The sequence below is a fragment of the Pangasianodon hypophthalmus genome, chromosome 1, assembly GCF_027358585.1.
Source record: "Pangasianodon hypophthalmus isolate fPanHyp1 chromosome 1, fPanHyp1.pri, whole genome shotgun sequence".
Taxonomy (NCBI): domain Eukaryota; kingdom Metazoa; phylum Chordata; class Actinopteri; order Siluriformes; family Pangasiidae; genus Pangasianodon; species Pangasianodon hypophthalmus.
Genome location: NC_069710.1, coordinates 8,805,451 through 8,832,755, shown reverse-complemented (window position 1 = coordinate 8,832,755; position 27,305 = coordinate 8,805,451). Strand labels below are relative to the sequence as shown.

At 38.4% G+C, this 27,305-nt stretch overlaps 3 protein-coding genes across 6 annotated transcripts; 2 read left to right on the top strand and 1 right to left on the bottom strand.

The window, feature by feature from the left end:
* The first annotated feature begins 434 nt into the window (after window positions 1–434).
* tomm40 (translocase of outer mitochondrial membrane 40 homolog (yeast)) lies at window positions 435–9,771 on the top strand. Its single transcript, XM_026913676.3, has 10 exons — window positions 435–593; window positions 1,441–1,655; window positions 1,815–1,882; window positions 2,952–3,044; window positions 3,437–3,538; window positions 5,378–5,483; window positions 6,300–6,422; window positions 7,528–7,604; window positions 7,808–7,910; window positions 8,119–9,771. The coding sequence occupies exons 2-10, from the start codon at window positions 1,442–1,444 to the stop codon at window positions 8,256–8,258; spliced, it is 1,026 nt and encodes a 341-aa protein (XP_026769477.1). The 5' UTR covers window positions 435–593; window position 1,441; the 3' UTR covers window positions 8,259–9,771.
* Window positions 9,772–9,878: 107 nt separating this feature from the next.
* nsmce2 (NSE2 (MMS21) homolog, SMC5-SMC6 complex SUMO ligase) lies at window positions 9,879–17,123 on the bottom strand. 4 transcript variants are annotated; one of them, XM_026913681.3, is made up of 7 exons: window positions 16,945–17,123; window positions 14,387–14,515; window positions 13,653–13,765; window positions 13,428–13,581; window positions 11,160–11,254; window positions 10,371–10,477; window positions 9,879–10,197 (listed from the first exon to the last, which is right to left on the bottom strand). In XM_026913681.3, the coding sequence occupies exons 2-7, from the start codon at window positions 14,499–14,501 to the stop codon at window positions 10,086–10,088; spliced, it is 696 nt and encodes a 231-aa protein (XP_026769482.1). In that variant the 5' UTR covers window positions 14,502–14,515; window positions 16,945–17,123; the 3' UTR covers window positions 9,879–10,085. The 4 variants fall into 4 exon arrangements, with proteins under 4 accessions (XP_026769482.1, XP_026769483.1, XP_026769481.1 ...); XM_026913682.3 differs by having other exon boundaries at window positions 14,387–14,512; window positions 16,945–17,121; XM_026913680.3 differs by lacking the exon at window positions 16,945–17,123 and adding an exon at window positions 14,871–14,935.
* Window positions 16,972–27,301, top strand: derl1 (derlin 1). The gene is made up of 8 exons (XM_026913679.3): window positions 16,972–17,124; window positions 23,257–23,368; window positions 24,034–24,098; window positions 24,203–24,229; window positions 24,713–24,808; window positions 24,898–24,950; window positions 25,423–25,533; window positions 25,946–27,301. Exons 1-8 carry the CDS (start codon window positions 16,972–16,974, stop codon window positions 26,085–26,087), a joined length of 759 nt encoding a protein of 252 aa, XP_026769480.1. The 3' UTR covers window positions 26,088–27,301.
* Window positions 27,302–27,305: the final 4 nt, after the last annotated feature.

Sequence of the window (27,305 nt, the reverse complement as noted above, 5' to 3'; positions counted from 1 at the left end):
TGTTCACTAAGTCTCACTTTTCCCTCAGTAACTGATTTTAGCAATAAAGTATACTGCTTAGCACTGTCAGTCTTCTGTGTGCTTTACAGAGTCCCTCATTAAGTGTAAATGAAACAGAGATTTCAGTATTAAGTAGAAATGAAAGCTTTTGTGTAATTGCAGTTCACCACTTTCAGCTGCCTGAGCTTGTTTTTATAGATTTTTATTTTGAGCTACTCTGTTGTGGTTGTTACTTGTTAAAAGCATCTAAGGCTTTACTAAACGAATAACGTTCATTTTTTCAGCATGGGTTTAACATGGAATAACCGCAGAATACCCTTGAAGTGGAGTATTGAATGGTGGTGAATGGATGAGCGTTACGTCGCTTCCTGACTCCTGTTCTTCACCTCTTACCTCTGAAGGAAACTCAGCAGGGAACCAATCCCCGTACAGTTACAGTATTCTTCATCCAATCAGCTTGCAGTTGTAGCATGCTGTACCCAATCCCTTTCCAGAGCTTGACGAAGTGGGCGGGGCAAGACGTTGGTCTTGTAGGTTGTCCCACACATCCTACCGGTGCTTCATAGCCGTGTAACTGGACTGCATTCCACAACGTGAGTAGAGCACGAGGCCTTATGAAGTCGTTAAATCAATTAGTTTACGGATAGGCAGTGTTTTAGTGTTCTAAATGCTATTATAGGTGAGGTCAGGGAGGCTTAGTGCGGCACTATAGTTTTCCTCCACGACTAAAGGAAGTGTAGCTATTACCAAGTGTTAGCATATTGGCTATTTAACGTTAGCAATTTAGCTCACCTGCTGTCCTGCCAAGTGAACCGTGCACCAAGCATTTCTGTGTACTTTATTATCAACTGAGCTTTTGTCCTCTACTTGGTGTTGATTAAAGGAGGTTGTTGACAAAAAGCTGCTAGCTGCGTGTTATTTGTGTCCTTTGGTTGCATGGCTTGATACTTCAAAACTAGCACCAGACCTGACCTAGGTCAAGGGCCACTCTCCAAATGGCTACAACTGAAAACTTAGCTTACTACACAGAGTGTTTAAGCCTTGTATATTATATCTAATGTAGTTCACTTGTATAGGAAGTAAAGGCCATGAAAGATTCAGCCCATGGCACACCGAAATAATATGCCGTGTGATAAATTAGTTCAATTAAAATGATTTTATCTTTTGGGATTTGGTGTTAGTATTTGTGATTAGGTATTGTTGGCACCCACAGAATACAAAAAATAAAAGCATCAGACTAAATTTCATCTAAAACAAAACTAGTTTCTAAATATTTCTAACTAGTATTTGAAACTACATTTAGTTATTTAGACATTTTAATTTATATTGTATCAGTTTCATAGGATTTACTTGGAAGAGTGGTTCTCATCCTACAGCTTCAAGGAGTTTAATGTATTATTTCTATCATTAACCTGAATAGCTATAAATTGTGTGTCTCAGCATGGGCAGTGTGTTGGCTGCCACTTCCCCAAACCCCCCTGCTTCAGGCAGCAGCAGCAGCAGCAGCCAGGGGGGTCCAGGCCTGACGGTGCCTCCCGGTTTCACCATGCCCAGCATGCCGGCTTCTCTGGGCACCGGCGCACAGGCTGGCACTGACACAGAGCCCTCTCTCCCCAACCCAGGCACATTTGAGGAGTGCCATCGGAAATGCAAAGGTACTGAGGATGTTGATTCTTTGACCAGTTTTCGGTTGTATTTCACACACGGCCCATAAGTGCTGAAATAGCATTAAGAACAGTAAATCCAAAGGTCACACTGTTGAATGCTGAGTAGATACTGCCACTTTCTCACTGTGTCCTTTTTCTGACCTTCAGAGGTCTTCCCATTGCAGATGGAGGGTGTGCGACTGGTGGTCAACAAGGGTTTAAGTAATCACTTCCAGGTCAGTGTTAATGCTATCTCTTGAGTTATAAAATATGCTGTGAGAATTTCCTTATTACAACATTTACTCTGTATCATAGTTGTTTTAATACCTTCTCATGATACTGTATTGCAAAACTGTCTCATGTTCAGGAATCTAGTGTGATGATTGTTTACTAATAGTTGCTCGCTAGTTTCTCAGCATAGACAGACTACACAGCTAGACTTACGAGTGAACCAAAATGGCAAACTAACTAGCAAATTATATATCCTGTTTCACAGGTCACACTATTACTTTTACCAGAGTGGGCAAATCATAAACTCATTAGCTAGCTCACTGGGCAACGTGCTACCCAGTCCCATGCTATGCTTGCACCGAAACCCAGTTAATTAGGCTTAAAAGCAACTAACATAGTTTAACTCCATATAATGAGCTAACTATAGACTGTAGAAAATAAGTGAGTACTTGAATCACTGGGAAAGGTGACTTTATGATGTAGCCAGCTAAAGTATTTGTCTAACATTTCACCTATGAGTTCTCTCGCACACCTAAAGACGTTATTTGGATTCTTGATAATGTTCAGTGTAGAGTTTAAATGTGAGGTGACTGTGTTGTGCTAGTATTAGTTATAGTTTTTGTGCAGCACTATATTGTGTTGTGCTCAGTTTAATCAGAGTTTTCGCATCCCTTCATATTCCTGATTCTGGGAAGATTGTCTACCATCTATTCAAGCAAATTAATGTTTATTAAAAATGATTCCTTCCTACAGCCAGATCGCATCCTCGGTTTGTGTGTGTAGTGCAGCAGGTGCTAGGGTGTTGTGAAGTGTGTACCACAACATTCACAACACTAAGAATGATATGAACCAATTAGTGTGTTATGTTTAAACATGCATAAGAAGTGTTTTGAATGAAAGTCAGTAGGGGGTGTGATGATAATAATAATAATAATAATAATAATAATAATAATAATGACAATAATAACAGCAAGGTGAACTGATCATTGGCACATGCCAAGTAGTGAATGATCATTTCTCTTGATGCCTAAGAAAAGGAAGAAACACATGTGACCTCTGCCTTTGTTGCTACAGGTGAACCACACAATTACACTAAGCACCATGGGAGAATCTGGCTACAAGTTTTCAGCCACGTACGTTGGGAGCAAGCAGACTGGACCTGCTGAGGTGAGTGTTTTTACTTTAGTTATGTAATAAACTGTTTCAGAAAATTATTATTCTAATGGTGTTTCTCAAGAGCACCTCAGTATGTAACCTCTGCATTTGTCACGACATGTAACAAAATACTGGTGGTGTGATAAAATTGCCATATATTAACAAAATTGATTAGGTATAATTGATATAGTTAATTTTTAAAGCAGACCTTTTACAGGCCAACATTTTTTCCATACTGATCCATATCACAGTTGATTTTGTTTAGTCGTGGTTGAGGAAACCAACAATTCTGTCCATAATTAAGGTGCTATTAATTGTGCAGCACTATAGTTTTTTTATTTCTTATAAAGCAGAGACAGAAGTGTTGTGCAAAGTTCATATGTGCAATTCTTAATTTTTTATAGTCATTTCCAGTAATCGCTGGTGACATGGATAACACAGGCAGTCTCAATGCACAGTTTATCCACCAGCTGACCACACACGTACGCTCCAAAGTTGCTCTGCAGGTAAGTACTGCACACTGGAGGAATGCCTCAGCCAACACAAACACACTCATTTTGTAGTCTATTATTTATGCATGGAGTTTTATTACCTCCATAATAATAAAATGGAGTCAGTGAGATTTTCACATTTGTAAGTATTTGTACTCAAAGGCACAGTGTCAATTAAAGGATTGAGAAAAGTTAGCGGAAAGATAGCTTTCCCCCTTATATCATAAGACTTTGTCTCCACAGTTGGAACCTGAGCATTTACCACAAATATAACTGTGAATAAAAAATTTACAGGATAATCAATTTGACCCCCTGGGTCAACTACAACAAACCACAGAAAAAGACTTGAAACTAGCCAAAAATGTTTGCACTTAGGAAAAGGTACACACAGTTTTCTTCTGTTTTTTCAGCCTTTTCCTGGGAAACAAGTTAACAGTAGCATGAATTTATGATTAGCAGTATACAAACACAAATGTACAGAGCTGCATTTTTTTGTGCATTACTGCATGTATTGTCATCGCTCTTAAATGATCGTCCTCTGTTGTTATTAAAAGAAAATTTCCTGGAAAATCATAATGAAATGCTGCCCAGAAGCACTCTGAGTGCGTCCAGCTTTATGGAAGATTCCGATAGCGTGTCCAGCGATCTTTTCTGATCTTTCTGGAAACTAAACCTAATAAAGTATTTTTACATGGCTGTTTTTGTCAACTGTAAATAACAGTTTCTTGATTTGGGAAAGACATTGTTCTTTTGAAACATAGTTAGCTTTCTTATTCAGTCACATTTGATAGAAGATAGGAAGCTTGCCAGAAAGTTCCACAGGACATCTGGTTCAGCAGGTGAATGACATTATATAATAATAATAAGAAGAAGAAGAAGAAAAAGAATAAATAAATGTAAAGAAAATAAAATTGTAATAATTTGTGAATGAAAAAATTACTTCTTTTCCCAACAGCTCTGTGTCCAGAGCATAGTGATAGGGTTCACATTTAAAAAACAAACAAACAAATAAATCAACTATCTAGTATAGCCCATGGCCACTCCTGGTTTAAATAATTTTAAAAATAAATAAATAATCATCATCATTATTATTATTAAAAAAAGATAATAGTTTGAGCATTAAATAGCTACAGATACAGCTGCTGATACTGGCATTGTGTTACACCACTAAGAGGTGTGTTTGAGCCTAATTATACATAGATATATCTGTTCAAACCCAGATCCCACTGAACCCAAATACCGAGCTGGAAGAACTAAAGAATAAATTTGAATTAAACCTGACCAGTCAGGAAAAGAAAATGGTTTGCTGTTGAAATAGTAGAGGTGATTAATACCTCATATCCTACTGCATTGCTCAAATGAGTGCAAGGCACAGACAAGTGAAATGCTCTACTATTTCCATGTATAACTGACTGTATTAAAACCCATACATAAAGTATCAATACTGGTCCATAGGCGGAGGTTGACCCATTGCCTGAAATTGTTCAGCGTTAACTGTTATCAGTTTGTTATCAGTCACTCCAGCAGTGCCATTACAAGTATAGAGATGGCCTGGGACCCCACACTTCTTAAAGTATTACAGCTAAAGAGAATGCATAACATTTATTATGTATTAGATAATGCACGAGTAAACACTGAGTAAATAACTAAAAACAGAAAGACTTTATAACTAATATGTGCATTTATTCATATTCACAATCCACATACACTGTGCCATTTTATTTTTGAGTGTAGTTTAGTAGTATATTTACTGATTTATAAGAATATTTTGGAACATAAGAGCACAATGTGACTGAGCTGCTTTATACATAATTTAGACTGGTTTTCACTGGACTGAGACGTCTTGTGTTTCAGACACAGCAGCACAAGTTTGTGAACTGGCAGTGTGACGCAGAGTACCGTGGAGACGACTTCACTGCTGCTGTAACACTGGGAAATCCAGACGTTCTTGTTGGATCTGGTATTTTCTCTTTAGATTCCAATGAAATGAACTGATTAAGTATAATTAATTAAATAATTATTGATTAGGGCAGCATGGTGGTGCAGCAGGTAGTATTGACGCCTCACAGCTCCAGGGTCCTGGGTTTGATCCTTAGCTTGGGTTACTGTCTGTGTGGAGTTTGTGTGCGTGTTCTCGGCATATTCACGCGGGTTTCCCCTGGGTTCTCCGGGTTTCCGCCAAAAAATATGCAGGTAGGCGGATTGGCTGTGCTAAATTGCCCGTGTGTGTGTGTGTGTGTGTGTGGTGGACGACTGGGGTCCCATCCGTGTTAAATTCTCCCACCATGCACCCAGTGTTCACATTATAGGCTCCAGATCCACTGCAACCCTCGCCAGGATAAAGTTCTTACTGAAGATGAAAGAATGAATTACTGACTAGTTATCTCCTGAATTAGATGTTGCCAAAACAGCAATTTTAGGATGTTTTTTCACATACGCTGACTATTTCATTTGACCAGAACTAATATTGAGATACCTAACACCAAGTGTTATTTTTGAAATGCAAATCCCCACATTGTTTTTCAGTGAAGAGGGCACATTTTCTGCATGGACTAATGAAAGAATTGTTTGGTGTGCATTGCATTGTTCATTTTCCACAAAAAGAAGTAGAAAAATTGCAAACAAATAAGGTTTCCTCTTGGTATTGAATTAGTTATTTGGATTAAGATAAATATTACAGAATTATAAATAATAGCCCTAATCCCTAACCATGTGGGGACTGAATGAAGGAAAAGGGCAAGTGGATGTAACAGCATCTTCACGGTTTGTCTACTAGGGATTTTAGTGGCTCATTACCTTCAGTCTCTGTCGCCTGCCTTGGCTTTGGGGGGTGAGCTGGTGTACCACAGGAGACCTGGAGAGGAGGGTACGGTCACCTCATTCATGGGCAGATACACAGGTAAGAAACAGACACCACATATTTGGACATGATGGGTGAGTTGGGATGTCCAAACACTAACTTTAGTAAGGAATAAAACACTTTGGGACATGCTGTTATAGAAAAATAATCAACTTCATGGTGATTGGTGATTATTTTCAAATAACAGCATGCTCCTAAGTATATCATTCCTTAACTATATTGGATATAAAAAGTCTACATACCCCTGTTAAAATTCTAAGTTTTTGTGATGAAAAAATTATACCAAGATAAATCATGTCAGAACTTCTTTCACCCTCAGTGTGAAATTACAAAGTATAAAAATTAAGTGAAGTAGGGTGGAATTCCATAATTCCAATAGGTATGTTTGGCGCAAAAAAAAAAAATCACCAAAAGAACACACACCCACGGTGAAGCATGGTGGTGGCAGCATCATGCTTTAGGGCTGCATTTCTTCAGCCAGAACTGGGGTTTTTATCAAAGTGGAGGGAATCATGAATAGCTACAAATACCAATCGATTTTAGTGCAAAACCTCAATTTTAGTGCAAGATGAAAAGGAGTTTCAAATTTCAGCACAACAATGATCCAAAGCCTACATCCAAATCAACAAAGGGAAGGCTTAATCAAAAGAAAATCAGTGTTTTTGGATGGCCTATCCAAAGCCCAGACCTGAATCCAACTAAAAAATCTGTGGAGTGACCTGAAGCGGGCTGTGCACAGGAAATGCCCTTACAATTTGACAGATCTAGAATGTCTTTGCAAGAAAGAGTGGGAAAATATTGCCAAGTCAAGATGTGCCAAGCTGATAGACTCTTAACCAAAAAGTCTGAGTGGTGTAATATAATCACAAGTATTAGTTTAGGGGTGTGCACACTTATGCAAATAGGTTATTGTAAGTTTTTCTTTTTCTTTTCCCTATAAAAGTTTCTTACTGATTGATTCACTTTATTTGTATACTTTGCAATTGCACATTAATGGTGAGAAAAGATTGGATTTATCTTGAAGTCATTCTTTTACTTAACAAAAACCTGCCATTTTAACAGGGGCGTGTAGACTTTTTATATCCATTGTATAACATCCCCCAGGATCTATAGTGATTTTACAGGGTGCCTTTTTTCCTCTCAGGTAGCAATTACGTGGCCACACTAACTGTTGGAGGAGCAGGTGCTCATGCATCATACTACCACAAAGCCAATGATCAGGTAGCCTTTGATTTTATATCAGCTTTATTTACACAAACTCTGGCTCATTTTAATTGAATGCACCAATTTATCAGCCAGTGTAGTTACGGTAAAATATCCACACTTCTATAATGTTTATGTTCTGTAATAATAATTTCAGTTGTTTAATTTTATGAAGTGAATGAAACTTTTCTCTGAACATCACAAATGTTTTGTTTCTGCAGTTGCAAGTTGGGGTGGAGTTTGAGGCGAGTACACGCATGCAAGAAACAAGTGTGACTTTTGGCTATCAGGTGGACCTGCCCAAAGCTAATCTTCAATTTAAAGGTACTAATTAACATATAACTTCCTGTGAAAATCCTGTACACTAGGACAGTAATGAATACAAACATGATTGAGTTTAGTTTGTACTATAAACTAAAACTTTTTTTGTGTTTTATATTATTATGAATAATATAACTTTAGACACTGAAGAATTTGTAGATTTAGTAAAATGTAGTAAAAAAAAAAAAAACTTTCACATGAAATTCCGCAGGTTCGTTAGACAGTAACTGGGTTGTAGGGGCTACGCTGGAGAAGAAGCTGCTGCCGCTCCCATTGTCTCTGGCTCTTGGTGCCTTCCTGAACCATCGCAAAAACAAGTTTCAGTGCGGTTTTGGAGTTACTATTGGTTAGACTTGCACCAGGAGCAACAAATCGCAGCAGATCTGCATTTCAAGCAGACTTGGACTGGTGCAGAGAGACAGGGGGACATGGACCAACAACCAAACGGACTCAGATGCTCCCACAAGCACTGCGGTTAAACCTCACATGGATGCATGAGGACTACAAAAAATAAAAAATAAATCAGGCAAAAGTTACCGGCATTTCATATTTGCCGATCTAGTTCATGTGAAAAGAAACAGATTATAATCAGACATTAAAATATTTAGGGAAAAAAAACAGTTTCATGTTTACTGCCAAAATGGTGCATCCAGATTACGCAGAGATGCAATTTTCATGTGTGTCCCTGATGATTTCTAAAGTTTGTTAGACTCGACATCTGCATTTCAGTCACACGTGAAAGGGAAGCATTTAATCTGTCAGCCTTTTCACTTCTATTCACAAGAAAACAAGATATAGTTCCTACATCCCTCATTTATTAAAACTTAATTTACTTTCTGTCCCGGTCAAGATAAAAGCAGAGAATAAGCCGGTCCAATACCTCTCATCTCCAAGTCATAGTGCACTGCACTGTACTGTAATGCCACGACAGTTTCCGTGTCCCTTTGTCTCTAATTAGACAAAACTGTCAGAGCTTGGACCGGCCTTGGCCAAATTTATATGCTGGGTTCATATTCATAATCACACAAGTATTTTCAATACCAGGTTAAATCAGGAATTCCTTTTTAAAGTCACAAGTTGAATTTATTGTAATTACTGTAAATCATTGTAAGAGGCCGGAATGACAAGAAGAAAAAAAAATCTGCTTTGGTCATTTCATCCATCATGCTAAATGCATCGCTGGCAGACTGGTTTGTGTCACTTTTCCACCGGGTTTATACGCAGTGTTGGCATTACCGGTGTTTAAAGAGTTTCAGTCCAATTTACAGGTAAACCTTGGGAGCTCAGTCCCAACAGGAGACATGGTGAAGGGAAAAACTCCACTGGAGATTATTGTCTTGTCCTAATAAATTCTGCTTGCAAAATATTTATAGGTTTGATTTAAACTTTACAGAAAAAATAAGATATGGACACCCAAGGTGCTTGAATGAGCTACTGCAGTGGAATTGAGAAATTGTGTTTCCTAAAACACTCAATTTCCTCTAGTAGTTTGAATAATCAAGATAAACTGGGATACCTGGAAGGGTGCAGACAACCAATAAGATTTGCACTGTTTCACTATGAAATGTCACCAAAAAGTGAAGTATTTGTAGAACCCCTGATGGTGTGCTTCATCCAGGCTGCTGTGCATCAGATTTGTCTGTCTGCATGGAGTGTGTAACTATACTATAGTATTCACTTTCTCATGCAGTGATGTGATGATTTTGTAACATGGGGGAAAGACAACTTTCATGGCTGTTGTAATAGATTAATCATATTACAGTAACATTATATAGAATTAAAATCAGGCTCTGGTTTGAATTTTGTGAATGTGCAACCTATGCTGTTCAGATTTGAAATAAATAAAACAATATGAACAATGTTTTACAGGGATTAAAAATTACTGAAGTCCACAGTGAATAAAATCCCTGCATGCGTCATGTATGAATATGTATAGATCGATGAACCCGTATGACCGTGAAAGTACATATATTTAACATTTAATTTGTTTTATTTTTAGAAAAGCTAACAAGACACACATTTTATGATCCAAGAGAATTTAATTTACATTTTTTGCATTTGCTCAATGAGTGAAGTAATATCAAAACTCTCTCTCTCTCTCTCTCTCTTATATTCTCTCTCTCTCTTATATATATATATATATATAAAAATATGCATGCCTGAGTCCATGAGTCCAACTCAGCTCTTTCCACTCTGTCTTTTATGGTTCTGTATCATTCTTCTCATAACCAGGTCTAATTCCAAATCCGATGGCTTGACATCAGTGTTTCCACAGCCAACCACAGGACAGCTGATGGAATAAACAAGTCCAAGAAAAGGGAATGTTAGTGCTGCTTTTTGGTATACTGTAGAAACATTTCCATGTGTTACCTGCTACTAATTGAAAAGTTATTCCATGTAAGGTTTTTTTTTTGCAAAGGATAGGACTTTAACTGTAGCAGTTTAAAGTTTGCTTCAACTTACCGACATTTCTTCTTATTGTTTTGCTTTGTCTTAATGAGGGACAGAATGGCTTCTTTATCATAGTAATGCTGGCACTTCTTGTTTTTCACTGGATTGACCATTTCAACCTGTCAACAACAACGTACATATAATTAATCTTTATGTTCAGTACAAAATTAAACACTTCTTTTATAAAAGGAAAACCATGTAAAAAAAAAATTATTTAACTGATTGACTCTGCTCTGATAAACATAAATGATCATTAAAAAAAATTGTATGTCTATTACAGAGATTATGTTTTGGCCCTTCTCAACTGCGAGTACAATGTTACGTGTTATTTTTAAACACTTTAATCTTAAAAGGTTTAGTGTGATTTTAGTCCTGTCACATTCCGTCCCTTTCTTATTTAAAACACACCAACTGTAAGGAGGATCCTTAAGCATGTGTAGGGATTTTGTGCATCTTCCATGAATTTTCATTATCGGTTTAGCACTAATAACTAAGATGAAGATAAGATCGACTGGGGATTCCTGAGTTTACACCCACATTGCTGTTTAAAAAAAAAACAACACTATTGTGATTAAAACACATAAGTGTGATTCTGATGTCCAGCTTAAATTGCTCAGAACTTCACATTGCTCTCTTATTTCAGGGCTGAAAATATTAAGAGAAAGTATTCATTTTAAGATGAATATTTTACATTAATATTAATATATTAATAATATTAATAATATTAATAGCATACTGTTACAGCTAGACTGCATGCTGATTGGCTGAGACATCTAGGCTTTTATGGATGTGTTAATATACCTGGGTAAGAGGGCATGTGAAGTTCGTCTGGCTCTGTGTTACAGCAATGTCTTCATCCAGCTCCTCTTCCACACTGCCACATGCCATTTGATTTGCTACACGTGTAAATAACATGCACATATAAGTGTACAAGTACTGAATAAATATCTCAGATTAGTGTCAAGCCAGTCTGTCATACTTTTAGACACAAAATAAATACAGGGAGGTTTATCACCTTTTGGCTAAATAACACACTGGTTTCTGTCGTCATAATTATACCACAAAACTCACCATTTTTGTTATTTGACAATGCTGAATAAATAAACATGCAACATAATTCATTTTGACATTAGAACTTTTATATCCATTTATTACATCCTACTTTTTAACTTAGAGCTCTTTAAGTTGTTGTCAGTGCATCTCAAATCTCTAAACAGCTATTCATTATAATCATAATCACAATCAACCATTCAAGCTGCATTTGAGGATGAGTTAGTATGTGATGATTTTTATGTGTTAATACTTAACCTTGACAGAATAATATGAGAAAATCTGAAATAGTTACACCGTTAATTTCCTGCCATGGTATGGATACAGTCAGCTCCAGAACTACTGGCACCCTTGTTAAAGACGGGTTTTAAAAATGTAATGAAAAAAAAAATGCTTTAAAAAAAATGATTGAACATATTTTAACAAAACCACATGTCATAATTATTGACACCTCTTAGAAATTCACCATAGTCTTTGGGAGCACTTCATCCATGACTTGTCCCATTGGGGTATAAATATGTGGTGACACAGAGGCCAAATTCCCTCAGAATTCATCAACATGGGGAAATTTTTTTATGAAAACACCCAAAAAAATGTGTGCTTCTGATGTATAGCTTAAATCATCTAACCATAAAATATAAGTGCCTACAGTTTGCTAGGCAATACTGCAGCTTTGACTGGAGCTGTATTCTATGTTTAGACAAAAATAGAGGCTCTTTTTTTAAGCAGCAAACACTCAAGGTGCACTTGGTGTAAAAAGAAGGATGATTACACAGGATACAGAAAACAACCAAATCCCCACTGTATGGTGGAGGATCTGAGATGTTGTGGACCTGTTTTATCTCCAAAGGTCCTCTAACCCTAAGGTCCAAAGGGATACACAGCATCATGCAGTAGTACCAGGAGATTTTAAATGAAAATCAGGTTGCCTCTGCCAAGAGGTTACAACTGGGTTATGGCTGGGTCTTTCTACAGGACAATGATCTGAAACATATGTCCAAATCTATACAAATATGGTTCACTGACCACAAAATAAAGCAACTGACATGGCCATCCCAGTGCCATGATCTTAAAAACCACTGAAAACCTGTGGACCGAACTGAAGAGAAAAGCGAAGAGGCCACAAGAAAGAATGAAGGATCTGGAGAGACTCTTTACTGAGGACAGGTCTCAAGATTCCTGCTCTGCATTCTCCGACCTCTCAGGCATTATAGGAAGGTGTTATGTTGGCAAATGAAGGTTTCACAAAATATTATATCCAGAGGTTCCAATAATTGTCACGTTTGGTATTGTTACAAAGAATTAAAAAAAAAAAATTAATAATGAGGATCTGGGATGTTGCTGGGCTGTTTTATTTTCTTAGAATAAATACTTCGATTAAAGGTTCTCTCACATTTTTTGTGTAATATTAAACTAATTAACAACAAAGACATTGTTTCATAACCTTCGTAAGCCATGAATGCCGATAAAAACCAGAAAAAAAAGTGTAGTTCTACATTTTTATGAAATCAGTAGCAGAGAATCCTTAAGTTTGACCACATGTTCTGGTTCCAACACAGTCCTAACAACTTCAGTATTCACCCTATCATTCGGAGATCACGAGTTTGAACCTCAACAATTCCACAACCATCCGTGGCTGGGAGTCCAAGAGAACAAAACTGGCTGTGCACTCTGTGTGGGAGGGATGGCATACTGTCAATCACAGCAACACTGGCCAATCATGAGTGTCTGTGAGCTCATGCATGCAGAAGGGGACTGACAGAGCTTTTCTCCGGGTGTGTTACGCTGCCATGTGACGCAGCATGAGCAGCAGTTTGAAAAGATTCAGCTGACCAGCGTCAGGTGTCACAGAGGAAGCACATGTTAGCATTCGCCCACACCAGTAGATAGCTGTCGTGTAATAGGGGAAAACTGACTGATGGGTGGGAATTGGCCAAGACTAAATCCCCCTGAACCAGAAACTTAAGGGATTGAGCAAGAGGGAATCATCATATCACCTGCAGGAATAATAAGTATTACCTTGTTGCAGAGATTTCCTGATGCTGTCTCTGAAGGCTACCACTTTACAGTGTCTTTCAATGTCAGCATCCGAGACTGCAGCCGTGAGCTCAGTGAATCGCTCCTTTACAGAGTCTTTCAGCTTGAACATGGCGTGTGGAGGCTCATGTCTCACCTACAATACGTGGGAGCTCAGTGAGAAAACTGGAAAGCAACAGTGATGTCATATGGAGCAAATAAACTAACCTGAGCAATCATCTGTTCAACAGATTCCACAAAGCAGTTGATCTCTCTGTCCAGTTTGGCACATTCCAACATCATCTGCTCCAGTTTCTTCAGACCTGGACTGTCATCAGTAGCTGGAATAAAAAGTGTGGACAATATTAATACATTTTACTACTTATATATATTAGAATCTTTGATTATGAAATTTCTTCTGCTCAGTGAATTGTATGAAGCAGTCCCTACTGAAGACATATCAGACATATTATTCCACTTCCTAAAGGGACTTGGCCTAGTGGTTTTCATCAAACTTTTTTTCCCTATTTAAATAGGAAAGCGAGTTAACTTGTGAAAGCTAAGACACAGGTCTATAATCACAGGTTTATAATATTAGACTGCGCACATTATGTTCTATTGTAGCAACTAATTCATAGGTACTTGTATGACGGACGCTCCACAGGTCTAGTAATAAATGAGCCTTTTAACAAAGAAAAATGTATATATGAGGGCAACTGAGGGCACTGTATACAACTGTTACAATGTTAAGCGATAACAGACATTAAATGGAACTATAAACGGTTTAAAAAGTATGACGTGTTGTTCTTTAATAAGTAATAAATCGTTATTGTTGGTAAACTGCTGTAGTATAATAGGAATAAAACACTTTGTTGCCGCATCACACCACCCCGTCGCTGCTTATGTTCCTATAACAGCATGCCCCCAAAGGTTTATTCCTCACTTATTACTGCTCAAGTCACCTTGGGCTTCGACCAGATCCAGGGCGACTTCTGACACGATGTCCATTCCTGTGCTGATATCGCTCTGACACGTCTTCAGAGAGGACAGCTGGGGCTGAATGGAATTCAGGGACATCTCTCTGTAAACTGCTTCATTAAAAAAAAGAGACAGGTGAATACTATCGAAGGCGTTAAAGTAAAGCTACGTTCTAGGAGCACACTACTGTACTAAATAGCACGTGCACTACAAAAGGTACTCCTGTATGTGGACTACAGTTCTGTCGTACTGTTAAGTGTGCTAGTGCGCACTTTGTGCTATTAGCCTCTGAATTTGGTTTGTTTACAGGTTAGCAGCTAGCCAGCTAAGCTAACGTAAGTGGTTGTGAATTGATTATCCTATTGCACGGTTAAAAACGCAATAACACTATATCCATAATATTTCTTTCAAAATGTTATTAAAAACACCTAGAACTTTAAGAAATTTATTTAACTAGCGGCTCACTACCTCTCCAAAGTAACGCGCCACAAGAAAAGCTTCCGGGTTTTTGCGCGTGAAGTGAAGACAAAATAAAAGTCTCTAAAATTAGTTGTGAATTTTTTCAATTGTTACTACTACTACTACCAATAATAATAATAATAATAATAATAATAATAATAATAATAATAATAATAGGGGTGGTACAGCGGGTAGAATCTCACAGTTTCAAAAAAAAGTTGCCGAAAATGAATGAATGAATTAATAATTATATTATATTTTCTAGATTCAAGTATACTTACTTTTCCACAACAAGCATAAATTTGCTTTTTGCCCCTTAACTATTAAAGTACAACTGACCTCAAAATGTGCATTAAAAAGATCAAGTTCATGTTTATTTCAAATACAGAGCAAACATCATGCAGTGAAATTCTTAGGCTACAACAGCATGCTCCTACAGACAGCATCTACTATAAGGTCAAAAGTATGTGGACACCTGACCATCAGACCCACGTGTGGTTCTTCCCCAAAAAAGTTTGAAGCACACAATTGTACAGAATGTCTGCTGTATGCTGTAGTATTACAATTTCCTTTCCGGTAGGGGCCCTAAAGGGCCCAAACCTGTTCCAGCATGACAATGCCCCTGTGCACAAAGCGAGCTCCATGTTGACAGGATTTGCCAAGGTTGGAGTGGAAGAACTCGAGAGTCCTGCACAGAGCCCTGACCTCAACCCCACTGAACACCTTTGGGATGAACTGGAACGCTGACTGCTCCTCAGGCCTCCTCATCTGATATCAGTGCCTGACCTCACTAACGCTCCTGTTTCCCCACAGCCACGCTCCAGAATCTACTGTAAAGCCTTCCCAGAAGAGTGGAAGTGGAGGGACCAAATCCGGAATAAGATGTTCAAAAAGCACATGTGGGTGAGATGGTCAGGTGTCCACGAACATTTGGACATATAGTGTCTAAAGTGTAGTGTGAAGGGTATTGCTTAGAGGACTGGGTATTTCCCATGGAAGGTCAGAAAACAGCTAAACAACAAATGACTGCAAAGGCACCGAGTCAGTACAGAACCAGGCACAGGGACAGAACAGGGACTATGTATAGCAGAAAACAGTTTCTAGGATGGTACACAGATCGATCGCAGGACATCACACACACACTTGGCAATTTAGCATGTGACTCTCTGCCCATGGAGCCTAGTCTGCCAGGTAGACACACGACTACAAGGATTTTGCCTTAGCTAATGTTTGTGTTAGACACAATAATTGTGTTTATGGTATTATCTGACATGTTTGATTGTTTCATGTGTTCAATACATTGCTGAGAATATAAAGACATTGATACTAAAATCTCCCTTGTGTCTAACTGACAAACGCGAGCTAGCAGTTAGCTACACTGCTAACTAGATTAGCTAATGGCAGTAGCTGAGATGGAAGGGGAAAATGGAGTCGGTTCATTGTTGCATATTCTGGATATTTACACGTTTTGCCATTTTCTAAGAATAAATGTGTATTTGGTGAATACTAAAACATCAAACATATTATTGTACATATTTTATTTGATTAAATGGATATGCTTAGGGGTATTTATAAATTATAAGTCATTCGTTAATTCATCTTCAGTAACCGCTTCCCGTTGCTCAGGGTCGCTTCAGCGCTTCTCTGAAACACAGGGGCTTTTATCTTGACACTAACATGCAAAAGCAGAAAACCACAACTAGGACGTCTCAATTCACTTTATTTTTGTCCCCACTCGTGTTCCGACAATCTCCGCCTCCTACGCTGTGATTGGCTAAAGGCAGGAGCAGTACCCACGAGCAGCTTCCTAATTGGATATTTCCTTAAAGGCGTGTGAATTCGGTCCTATGAGCGAATCCCAGCAGCTGATGCGGGACTCTCGGGGCGCAGGAGGAGCGATATGCCAGAAAACGGGTGGGGAAAAGTAGCGTTTGGTGCGCTGCCACGTCATTGTAAATGGAGTCAAAGTAAGATTGAACCAAAATAGAAGATACCGAAACAGGATTTAGCAGCTGCGATTACACTCCACTGCGGCTGTACAGGGACTATTTATACCCAAATCAGGAGAAGTTATTAAATCCACCTGTCGGGCTCTGTGTCCTGTGGAGAGATGTCAGACCTCGGGGACTGGTTCAGAAGCATCCCGTTCATCACGCGCTACTGGTTCGCCGCTTCAGTCGCTGTGCCGCTGGTGGGGAAACTGGGCTTGATCAGTCCCGCACATCTCGTGCTGTGGCCGGAAGCGTTCTTTCATAAGTTCCAGGTGAGTTAAAGCAAACAGTTGATCAAGGTAAATATGATTAGAGTGTTAATAAGGCCGACAGGCCTCCTCTCATTACTGCGGTGAAGCGGCCACCGAAAAGCGCATAGATCCCGGCTGTATCCCAAATACCACTGTTCTCCACTACATAGTGCACTGGGTGGGGTGTGAATGAACTGCTATTGCTAATATATCAGACACGTAATAATGCCTTCTACGCCTCTACGTGTTGTTAGCAGACTCTGTGTAATTGGTCCAGAGCTCACTTTTTCTGCGACATATTTAGTGCACTATGTGTTTAACAGGGTTTAGGATCCAACCATAGCGAGTGCTTCCGGGTTCTGGGCTTCATATTACTCAGTGTTAGTTTCTGTTGAGTGAAATCGTGCTGAGTGGAAAAAAATAAAATAAAATAAAAAAAATAATAATAATAATAACCTGTCCAGGTTTCCATGAAAGATAGTAAATCTCGCGAGAAAACCTCACCATGAGAACAGCTCGAATGAGGAGCCACGAGTTTGTGTGAGAGTAAAACAGAGAGAGTATAAAAGCAGTAAGTACAGGCATAGAAAGAAGTGTAAGTTTGTTTTAACAGTGAAGGAGTGCACACACCACCGAGCTGCAGGTGGCGCCCTGCACACACCTTGTGCAGTGTGGACATCTGTGGACCCTGTGGCGAGAAATAACACGTATATAAATCTTTTTAACTTGTTTGTTTAGCATCAATCAGGGCGAAATCTCAAATGGCTCCCTGCTCCTTACACAAGTGTACTATACAGCAGTGTTGGGTCCATGACCAAGACCGAGTCATGACCAAGACCACAGCCAACAGAGTGTGAGTCAGGAGCCGGTATGACACGGCTTCAAGACCAGCACCACACATGGCCAAGTCCAGACGCTTAAATGTGTTAATTTGCTGGTTGTGGTAACTTCCTAACCCGACATGAAACCTCTGTTGAATTAACTAAAAGAACACACTTGTACAAATAGGTACACAGGACATACATAGGACATGTTAAACATAGCCCATTATAGCAAGCACTGAAGTGTGTTTTCCTAGTTATACAAAGGATTCTTTTTTCTTTTTCTTTTTTAAGAAATATAACAGGAAGCAGTATAACACATAAAGCCAGTTTCCTTTGATTCAAGCACACAATAGGTAGATAGAAATGCATTAAAAACTAGAACTTGTTTTGGCTCATACAACTTTCTGAGACCAAATACAGCTGTGCATTACAAGTACTTGTGCTATATGAACATAAGAGGATGATGAAAGATGGTCACTTGAAATGTATAGGAGCTGTTTAACTCCACATGCAGAGGTGGACATTTACATTTTGTACTGCAACTGGATTTGTTCATACAAACAATGTTATGGTCTCGGGTGGTCGAAAAAATATTTCGAGTCTTTGTAGGGCGAGACTGAGACAAGGCCGAGTAAAATTTCACCAGAGTTTATGACAAGACCAGTCTCAAGTACCTCAACACTACTATATAGGATATAGGTTTGGCTTCCCCTCACCTTCGTGTTCCGTATAATTTGCCTCTTTGCTCCCAAAAACCTGTCATTAGTGTACATATTTTCAGCTTTGAAAATTTTTTTTTTTTATTATAAATTTTGTGTCTTTCACGTAATTTAATAAGAGTTAACAGTAAGACTTTAAGTGTTCACACCAGCATTTGTTCTCCTGGACAAATGTTATTTTGGGCCCCGTGTCCACTCAGGGCCCTTGGAATAGTGCTCACCTCCACCTCCTCCCCTTTCCTTACTGCAGCCATGAATTTAGTGGCCTGTACCCAGTTTGCTTTTTTTTTTTTTTCCTGTCATTTTTCTTTCACTTCAGTTTCTAGAAGCTGTGTGGATATTTTCTTCTGCAACTGAAAGTTTCAAGTCAAAAACATTTGCATTAGATTTAAGTAGTCAGGCTGTGTGATGAAGACATTTTCAGAATATAGTACATGCTGACAAATACAAAGAACACAATAGACCAAAAAAGTAAAAACAGTAGTGCTACAGTTAAAACAGCAATACAAAACTGTTGGCTCTGACTCAAACTGTGTCATATGCTCTATATCTTTACACTATATACAACGTACATTGATGTTTGTAGAGATCATCCATAGATCACCATGTGATTTACATGCAGCCAGAGCAGCTGCTATGGCACACTGATGCTAACATGGTACCTGCTTTTTCTGCAGTGAATGATTTGGATTGAAAACAGAAGTCATCCCTGTGCTGCTTCAGAGCTGCTGTTGGGTCCTACGACAAGAACTTTAACCCTCAGCTCTTTGCTCAGATTGAATTCAGCCTCACTTTAAATTGCTTTGGATAAAACATCTGCCCAGTAAATACATGCAAATAGTGAATCAGTCAGGCAAAGCAAGAATTTCTTTAAAGCAGAGAATGTGTTAATAATGTCCAACAATATTTCCTATTTCATCATACAGAGCTGGTGTCCAAGCTGCGCTGCACTTGGTTTAACAAGCACGTCGTTTTCTGTTGAGAGACTATTAGATTTGTTTCTCCTCTCTCTCAGACTCATTCTCTTCCCATGCAGTCCTGTGGTGTGTGTTTTCTCTAACTCACTTTTCTCTGCACTGCAGGCTGCAGCTCAGCGCACAGAGATGTAGACCTTCAGGACAGGGTGGAGTGGTGTGAGGTGGTGAAGTGTATGATAACCAAACACACCAATACCACTGCCTTCACTATATCAGTTTACAGTGCAATATCAGTGTTATTAGGTTAGGGAAAGTGCCACAATATTTTTATAACAGGATTTTTAGCAGACAAAAGAATTTGGAGCAGAGATGGCAACTCGAGTTACGGGCTTGGAATCACACTTGAGTTGCACACTGACTGCCTTATGACTTGACTTGATGTTTTGGTCTTTATAAAAAACATGAACAAAAATCTAATAAATCTGGATAACCAAAAGTGTTCTGTTCTGATCCTCCTGTGTATGAGGCTGTCTGTTAGTTCTGTGATTGCCCTGTGCAGAATAAAGCATGAAGCAGTGCTGAGAGCTGCTGTTTTTATAGTGCGGATGGAGCCGAGTTAGAAAGACATTTTTGAAAATCTGTATCCTTGGTTAAAGAAGATTAGAAAAGCTATCTGAAATGTACAATTTCTAAAACTACATCCAAAACATGTTTCAAACAGAGATGTTCTGTTTATCCTCACAGATATGATTACTGCATGAAACATTAATACTGAAGTGTTGGTTATTGTTACTCATTCACTTTCTGACAGTGTGGCTACACAGACAACACATATTTGTTGGGCATATTACTGTAATAACACTTCTCACCACAGAGAAGCACACAGATGTGTAATGATAGAAATGATTAGCAATTAACAAAAATTATTATCCTGAACCAGGATAAAAACGTGAAAATAAAAGACCCTCCATGTCATAATGTTTGAGTCTGATACTCTTATATGGTGTTATGTTTCTGAGATATTAATTAGTAATGCAGTAAAACGTGAGATTAGACTTTATCCGCAATCCATTTTAAACAGTAGAAAGCATCTATCATAGGACAATCTAATGAGAGGAAATCAGTGCGTTTTCATGAGGAGTAGGGTATTATTTTGATTATTTCACAGGGGGTCCGGACTTTAAACATGGTTGGAAATGTATTGTATACTTTTAAAGGGTAAAAATGCCAATACCATTATGTGACAAGAAAACCTAGACTGCTGATAAAACATTTTGGAGTGTGTGATTAGAGTTTGTAATGTTTTATCCTGTAAAAGTATACAATACGTTTCCAACCAGAGCACATAGTGCATCACAGCGCGCAGAGCACATAGTGCATCACAGCGCGCAGAGCACATAGTGCATCACAGCGCGCAGAGCACATAGTGCATCACAGCGCGCAGAGCACATAGTGCATCACAGCGCGCAGAGCACATAGTGCATCACAGCGCGCAGAGCACATAGTGCATCACAGCGCGCAGAGCACATAGTGCATCACAGCGTAGCACAAGCATTTTCAGTCTGAGTCCGAGTGAACAGTTTTTTAATTCACTGTTAAAAGAGCTGCAGATGATGCATCTTGTTGTGGAATCTCCTGAGGACTTGTCCTTCCTGGAAGAGCAAAACAGGCGGCCAGTGTATTGCCATAGATCTACTTGATTAGGTCTCTCATTTCCAAGATCATCTGGAGGCTGAAGTTGTGGTCCACTCACACCTGATCCCCCGTGAACCAATGACAGCGGCAGGACTCCAGCCACAGGGCTAACGTTAATTTTAGTTAGGTAACTTATTCATCACCATACATTACTAGCTCCCAAAATTCCCAAACTGTGCAGCGTGCTTAACCTTTAACGTCGAGGGTAATCTTTAATCTCATAGTTATGTGCGAGATTTGATGGTCGACAGTCTTCCATCTAAATTAGGCTAAATCATAATAAAATTATGACCAAAACAGGTTTTATCAGTATAATCTCCAGTGTAAACACAAATGCAAAACACACGTTTTTTTCTTTTAAGTAGAAAATTCATTTTGTCAGATGAAGGGTGCAACATGGCATATGTGGGTGGGTACGGGCGAGGGGGCACGATTTGCGCCACAATTTGTTCTTTAGAAAATAGTCTGAACTGATTTATTGCAAATTTCAAACACTATCACAATATAACTATTGCAGATTTTGTTATAACAATATATAAAGAAACTATAATTGTCATAGCCCTACTTCACACTGAAGAGAAGTAAAGAAACTGAAGATGTACAGGGAAAAGGGTGGGGGAAGTGCCCGTTCTTTCCTGACCCATTTTCCATGCCAGGGAGTTACCAGGCTAAAACGAATGACTGAGCAGATGGATTTTGGCCAGTTAGATGTGCGGTGCAGTTGTAGCTCAGCAGTCAAGGCTCTCTTTTAGCCATCACAACGTTTGGAGTTCAAATTCCAGGATTACCAAAGAGTGCTTAACTGCTAAACTGGATACATGGAGCATTTCTGTCTGTCTTGTAAGCTGTATTTCCTTCTACAAAACGAATAATGAATAAAAGGTTCCTGTTTTATTCCTGGGAAATCAAAGTGGATGGTAACTAGAGCTAACCCTTTATCACACTATGCATGGTGGACAGTTTAGTGTGAGTGCCCATGTCAAATAGCAGCATGGTGTTTCTCTGTATGTAGCACACATTTAAATAACCTCTGTATGTATGATACACAGGTACTCTCCTACTTGTACATATACCATTCTGAATGAGAAATATGTACTGTATCCTAAACACTGGAGTTTAGATAGAAGAGTTCTTACTAGCAATAGAACATAATAAGAGTTGTGCTTATTAGCCTTCCTGTACTTTCCTAATAGCTGGCTAGGTAATCAGCTAATAAGTGGTTAGAAGAGGACACTCTTAAATAATGCCACTCATAAATAAGGCCATTTAGTGCCACTACACAGAGAGCACAGCGACTATAAAATATAACCTCTTACTTGATGTTGTAGATAATAGACAATCATTTGTGTGTTAAAACGGCTCATGGTTCATCGAGCCATTGAGACTACACTGATGTGGAAAATAATGACTGTAAAGTATTGTTACAGATGTGCCCTAGAATTGAGAACATTTCAATTCAATTTTATTTGTATAGTGCATTTAACAATGGACATTGTCACAAAGCAGCTTTATAGAAATATATAAATTCAAGATATAAATTTTAAATTCATGATTTATACCTAGTGAGCAAGCCAGAGGTGATGGTGGCAAGGAAAAACTCCCTGAGACGGTATGAGGCGGAAACCTTGTGAGGAACCAGACTCGAAAGGGAACCCATCCTCATCTGGGTGACACCGGATAGTGCGATTATAAACAAATCCCTTCTATAACTGTATACTATATGGTCAGAAAGTGCAGTTGTGTAACTAGGAAAATTCATTATAGTTTTCACATGAAGTCTATTTTGCTGAAGTTATCAGCTGCTCACTGATGGAGACTTGCAAAACTGTTCATGGGAATTGCAGTCCTAAGTATTAAGCCATCGTAGCAAAACTGTTCATATCAGTTGAAGTCCAAAATCCAAAGACATTTGAATGATGTGAATTTTAGAGTTTGGGACAAAGCTGTGAAGTCCAGTAACTTCATGGGTCACTAATCATTTGGACTGTCTTTCTGCAGATATGGAGACCGATATCTTCAACACTGTATTTCCCAGTTGGTCCAGGAACAGGTTTTCTATATATGGTCAATCTGTACTTCCTGTATCAGTACTCATCCCGACTGGAAACAGGTATGACTAACTGTACACCCTCCATGTAGCAGATCTACACCATGAATAACAGATCTAAATAAATGTTGATAGTTAATTAATAAGGATGAACAATAAGGGATGAAAAATGCTCATATTTTTCTATTAGACTAAAATAGTGATACAGTCAGAGCCAGTATCTGAAATGTTTAACTTAATGCATTGTCTTCAGTTCTTCAGTTATTTGCAGGGAAATTTGTCACAGATCAGTTTAGGAAGTAAATAAAATTAAAATCAATCTGTTACTAATTTAACATTTAGCTGTTTTAGCTGTAAAGAAACAAAAGATTATAAACACACATAAGTCAAATGATTTTTTGTTTAGAGAATCATGACACAAGGAATAGTGAAATAATTGTAAATGGTTGAAATAAACATTATGTGATTTTTCATTTGCATTCCACCAGGACATTGGCTGCAATATTTGAAAATTAATTGCTTTATTAAAAAAAAGTCTCATTTTTCAGCTTGCACAGGTCCACCATTCCTAATGTATGTTGTAAATGTAAGAAAAAGGAGTTAAATTAGTTGCAAACAAGTGAAAACAGCATGAATTTATTACATTACATTCCTTCCATCACACACACTTAAACGTCATTGCTTTATAAAGTCAGAACTGTTCCATTAAGCTCCTGTTCCTCCACTAGGGGCCTTTGATGGAAGACCAGCAGACTACGTGTATATGCTGCTTTTCAACTGGATTTGCATTGTTGTATCCTTTTCACTTTTGTGTGTGTGGAGGTTGCAAAAAATGTTGGTTAAATGTTGGGTTCTTGTTCTGGAATGGTTGCGATTGTCCTTATCTACATGATTTAGATAACAGGATTGATGATGGACATGCAGGTTAGTCGTCCGTTGTTTTATCGTTTATTATGTTATTATGTTAATTTCAGTACACATTAGGAGAGCTCAGCGTAAGTAATGGTGGAGTGCATTTCATCATTTTATGCCCTGTCTAGACTAAGCTCTCAGTTTTAAATGTTAAAAATTTGACATGCTTTTACATTTATAATCACACACGTGGTCTGACATACTGCTGGACAAATGAAATAAAGGAGTGTATGATGAGTGACTGTAGATAGACAAGTGCATCTTGGTTCAAATGTGAAATTCTACTTAATGTAAAAAATGGGATCTTATACAAGATCTGCTACAATCTGTCCTGGAAAGACGGGAGTGCTTATGGCTGCTTCATGTGCTTGGTTACAAATTTCAGAGCCTCATCTGCCTGTACAGCTGGCAAAAGAATAATCTATGTGTAGCTCAGGCTAAATTACAAATCCTCTAGATGAGGTAATAATTTAAAAAACATATTCTTTTTTCCAGCTCCTGATGATCCCATTGATCATGTCTGTGCTGTATGTATGGGCCCAAATAAATCGAGACATGATAGTGTCCTTCTGGTTTGGTACAAGATTCAAGGTAGAAATCCAATTTTGCAGATTCATTATCTCTTTGCACTCCATATAAATACCTTAAAGCATTCTGACACTTGTATCAAATGTTCGCAGGCCTGCTATCTCCCCTGGGTCATTCTGGGATTCAACTACATCATCGGTGGCTCGTAAGAACCTTCTTATTTTATTTTCTCATGGTGTAGAGTGTGTATTTTATAACATTTTGTCAGACAGGGTAATGCCACTTATGTTTCAGTGTTTAAGTGTCTTTTGTAGAAAGAAGGAGAAAAGAGGTTAATAAGGTTATTAGCTGTCACCACATTAACGGTCTTGTCCTTTGCTGGGGTCATCCTCACAGCCCCCCCTGTACAGAGTCAGCTGAAACATGGCTTCCTCTGTTTATGGAGTATATAGAAGACTCATATTTTATGCTGACTTCTGCAACTGATATTTGAATTATCACTGTACTTTAATTATAACAAATGTGAGTGCATGTATTTTGATTAGTGCAATAATGAAATCTATTGTTATATAATTATTTTGGAACAGTTTTAGATTTTTGTTGGTGAAAATCTAACAAATGATATCTGATCAATCTGAACGCTGTACACTAAGAGTTTTATCATAATCTCTCCTCAGTGTTGTGAATGAGCTGATTGGAAATTTAGTGGGCCATCTTTACTTCTTCCTCATGTTCAAATATCCCATGGACCTGGGCGGCAGATCCTTCCTGTCCACTCCACAGACCCTGTAAGCACACAGTCTGCATTTTCAGTCTCTATCAAAAACAGTATTCCATATTCACCAAGTTATCATTTACTTTTGCCAGTGATCTGATAAAGCTGTATAAACCTCAAAGACCTTCAAAGAAAGACTGTGTACTAAAAACTACAGATGTGCACTGGGAGGTGATCAGTTGAGATGGCCCTCCAGACTTTATTCTGCTACTCTTTTTATACTATTTCCTTTACATTATTTCCTTTACTGTACCACAGTGACACAATGATCATTACAACACATTTGTTCAGCATCTGCTGATGGTACACAACAGAGCATTCTGCTGTTGTTGTGCTTTAAGACACAACAAACACCTGTTACATTACATCTGTTTTGACTAAACAGTCTAGTCTAGAATACATTCAACAGCCTTGTTTTTCAACAGCTATCGGTGGTTTCCAAACCGACGTGGTGGGGTTTCTGGATTTGGCGTCCCACCCACCAGGAGACGCACTCCTCAGGAACAAGCAGGAGGAGGTGGTGGACGTCACAACTGGGGGCAAGGCTTTCGGCTCGGGGAAGATTGAGGATGTCCTCCTACTGAAGCCTCCATGGACTCTGATGCTCACCAGGCACATAATAAAACATTGATGCTGCAGAACACAAGTTTGCATATGTTTGGGCTTCGGTTCAGTTTCTGTATCTCTCCTTCCGACTACGAATGAAAAGAAGGTAGTCCTTCCAGAGCTCCTTCACACCATGTCAGCGTGTTTGTTTACTCTTTGTGATATTGTATGTCACACTGTAACTGGGTTTCTCACCATGCATGAGCAGCCCTGCAGAAAGAGGAGCCCGGGCAGTGTTTGTGTAAAGGAGATGATTTAGAGGTCTGAAATGTGTTTTTAAATCTAACACACTGTGGCAGTGTGTGATGGCTTCAGATTAGACACTTTTGTGGAATGCTTTAGTTTTCACTGTCCTGTTGATTGTTATGTACAGAATATTTACTTATTTTTCTTTGGACTAAGAAATTTGAAGATGTGCAAATCTTGTTTTAATCGCTTTTACTAGTAAATTTTTGTTCAAACTTGTTAAGTGTAACCTTTGTCCTAACACATCCTGTCACGTACAACACACGTGTCTAATGAGCTCTCCTATTAAACTAAACTTCATTACTGAAATTAAGACCACTTAAACTAGATTCAGCCTGTAGGTGTCAGTATAGCATATAAATTCTACCTCATAACTTGGTGGTAGAGAGTAAATTGAAATAAAACTACAACAAAGTGCCAAGTAAATAAAGTCTGATTATTTAAAACACTTGGATAGTCACACTTAAATGAATATGAACTATAAACCCTGACATAATGATTGCCTTAAACAACTACCAGGGCATTTTACAGCCACATTAAGCAGATAGTTAACAAAGCAAGCACTGAAATTCAATAATTAAGATATGAAGAGGCAGTACTGAAAGGTAATAGCCTGAAAGGCAAAAGGCTGTGGTTCAGTAGTTTCATGCTCCAACACTTATACTGAATAAATAATTCATTATCAAGCGTTTTGTAATGAGAAGGGAGTTTGAGTGTAGAAATGACAATGTACAGTGATGTGGCCTGGACTGTATTCTGTAGTTATCTAATTGAACAAGACAATGCAGCCTTTGGAAAAAGAGAATAATTTTAGAAAAAAAAAGAAGACTAAAATGATGCTTTAAAAACAATTCTCCATGGTGAACATGGTATGTGACTTGTATAAAGCAACAGGACGTTAAATAAAATGTTACTGCTGTTCAGTCTAACTAT

Bases quoted from the DNA above. Each gene is read 5' to 3' on its own strand.
- tomm40 (XM_026913676.3), top strand. From the start codon at position 1,442: ATGGGCAGTGTGTTGGCTGCCACTTCCCCAAACCCCCCTGCTTCAGGC. The intron at 3,045-3,436 runs GTGAGTGTTTTT...AATTTTTTATAG, and splicing joins AGCAGACTGGACCTGCTGAG to TCATTTCCAGTAATCGCTGG. The intron at 5,484-6,299 runs GTATTTTCTCTT...TTTGTCTACTAG, and splicing joins AGACGTTCTTGTTGGATCTG to GGATTTTAGTGGCTCATTAC.
- nsmce2 (XM_026913681.3), bottom strand. From the start codon at position 14,501: ATGTCCCTGAATTCCATTCAGCCCCAGCTGTCCTCTCTGAAGACGTGT. The intron at 13,766-14,386 runs GTGACTTGAGCA...TTTTTATTCCAG, and splicing joins GGATCTGGTCGAAGCCCAAG to CTACTGATGACAGTCCAGGT. The intron at 10,478-11,159 runs GTATATTAACAC...TGTTGTTGACAG, and splicing joins TCACATGCCCTCTTACCCAG to GTTGAAATGGTCAATCCAGT.
- derl1 (XM_026913679.3), top strand. From the start codon at position 16,972: ATGTCAGACCTCGGGGACTGGTTCAGAAGCATCCCGTTCATCACGCGC. The intron at 23,369-24,033 runs GTATGACTAACT...TTCCTCCACTAG, and splicing joins CTCATCCCGACTGGAAACAG to GGGCCTTTGATGGAAGACCA. The intron at 24,099-24,202 runs GTATCCTTTTCA...TACATGATTTAG, and splicing joins TCAACTGGATTTGCATTGTT to ATAACAGGATTGATGATGGA.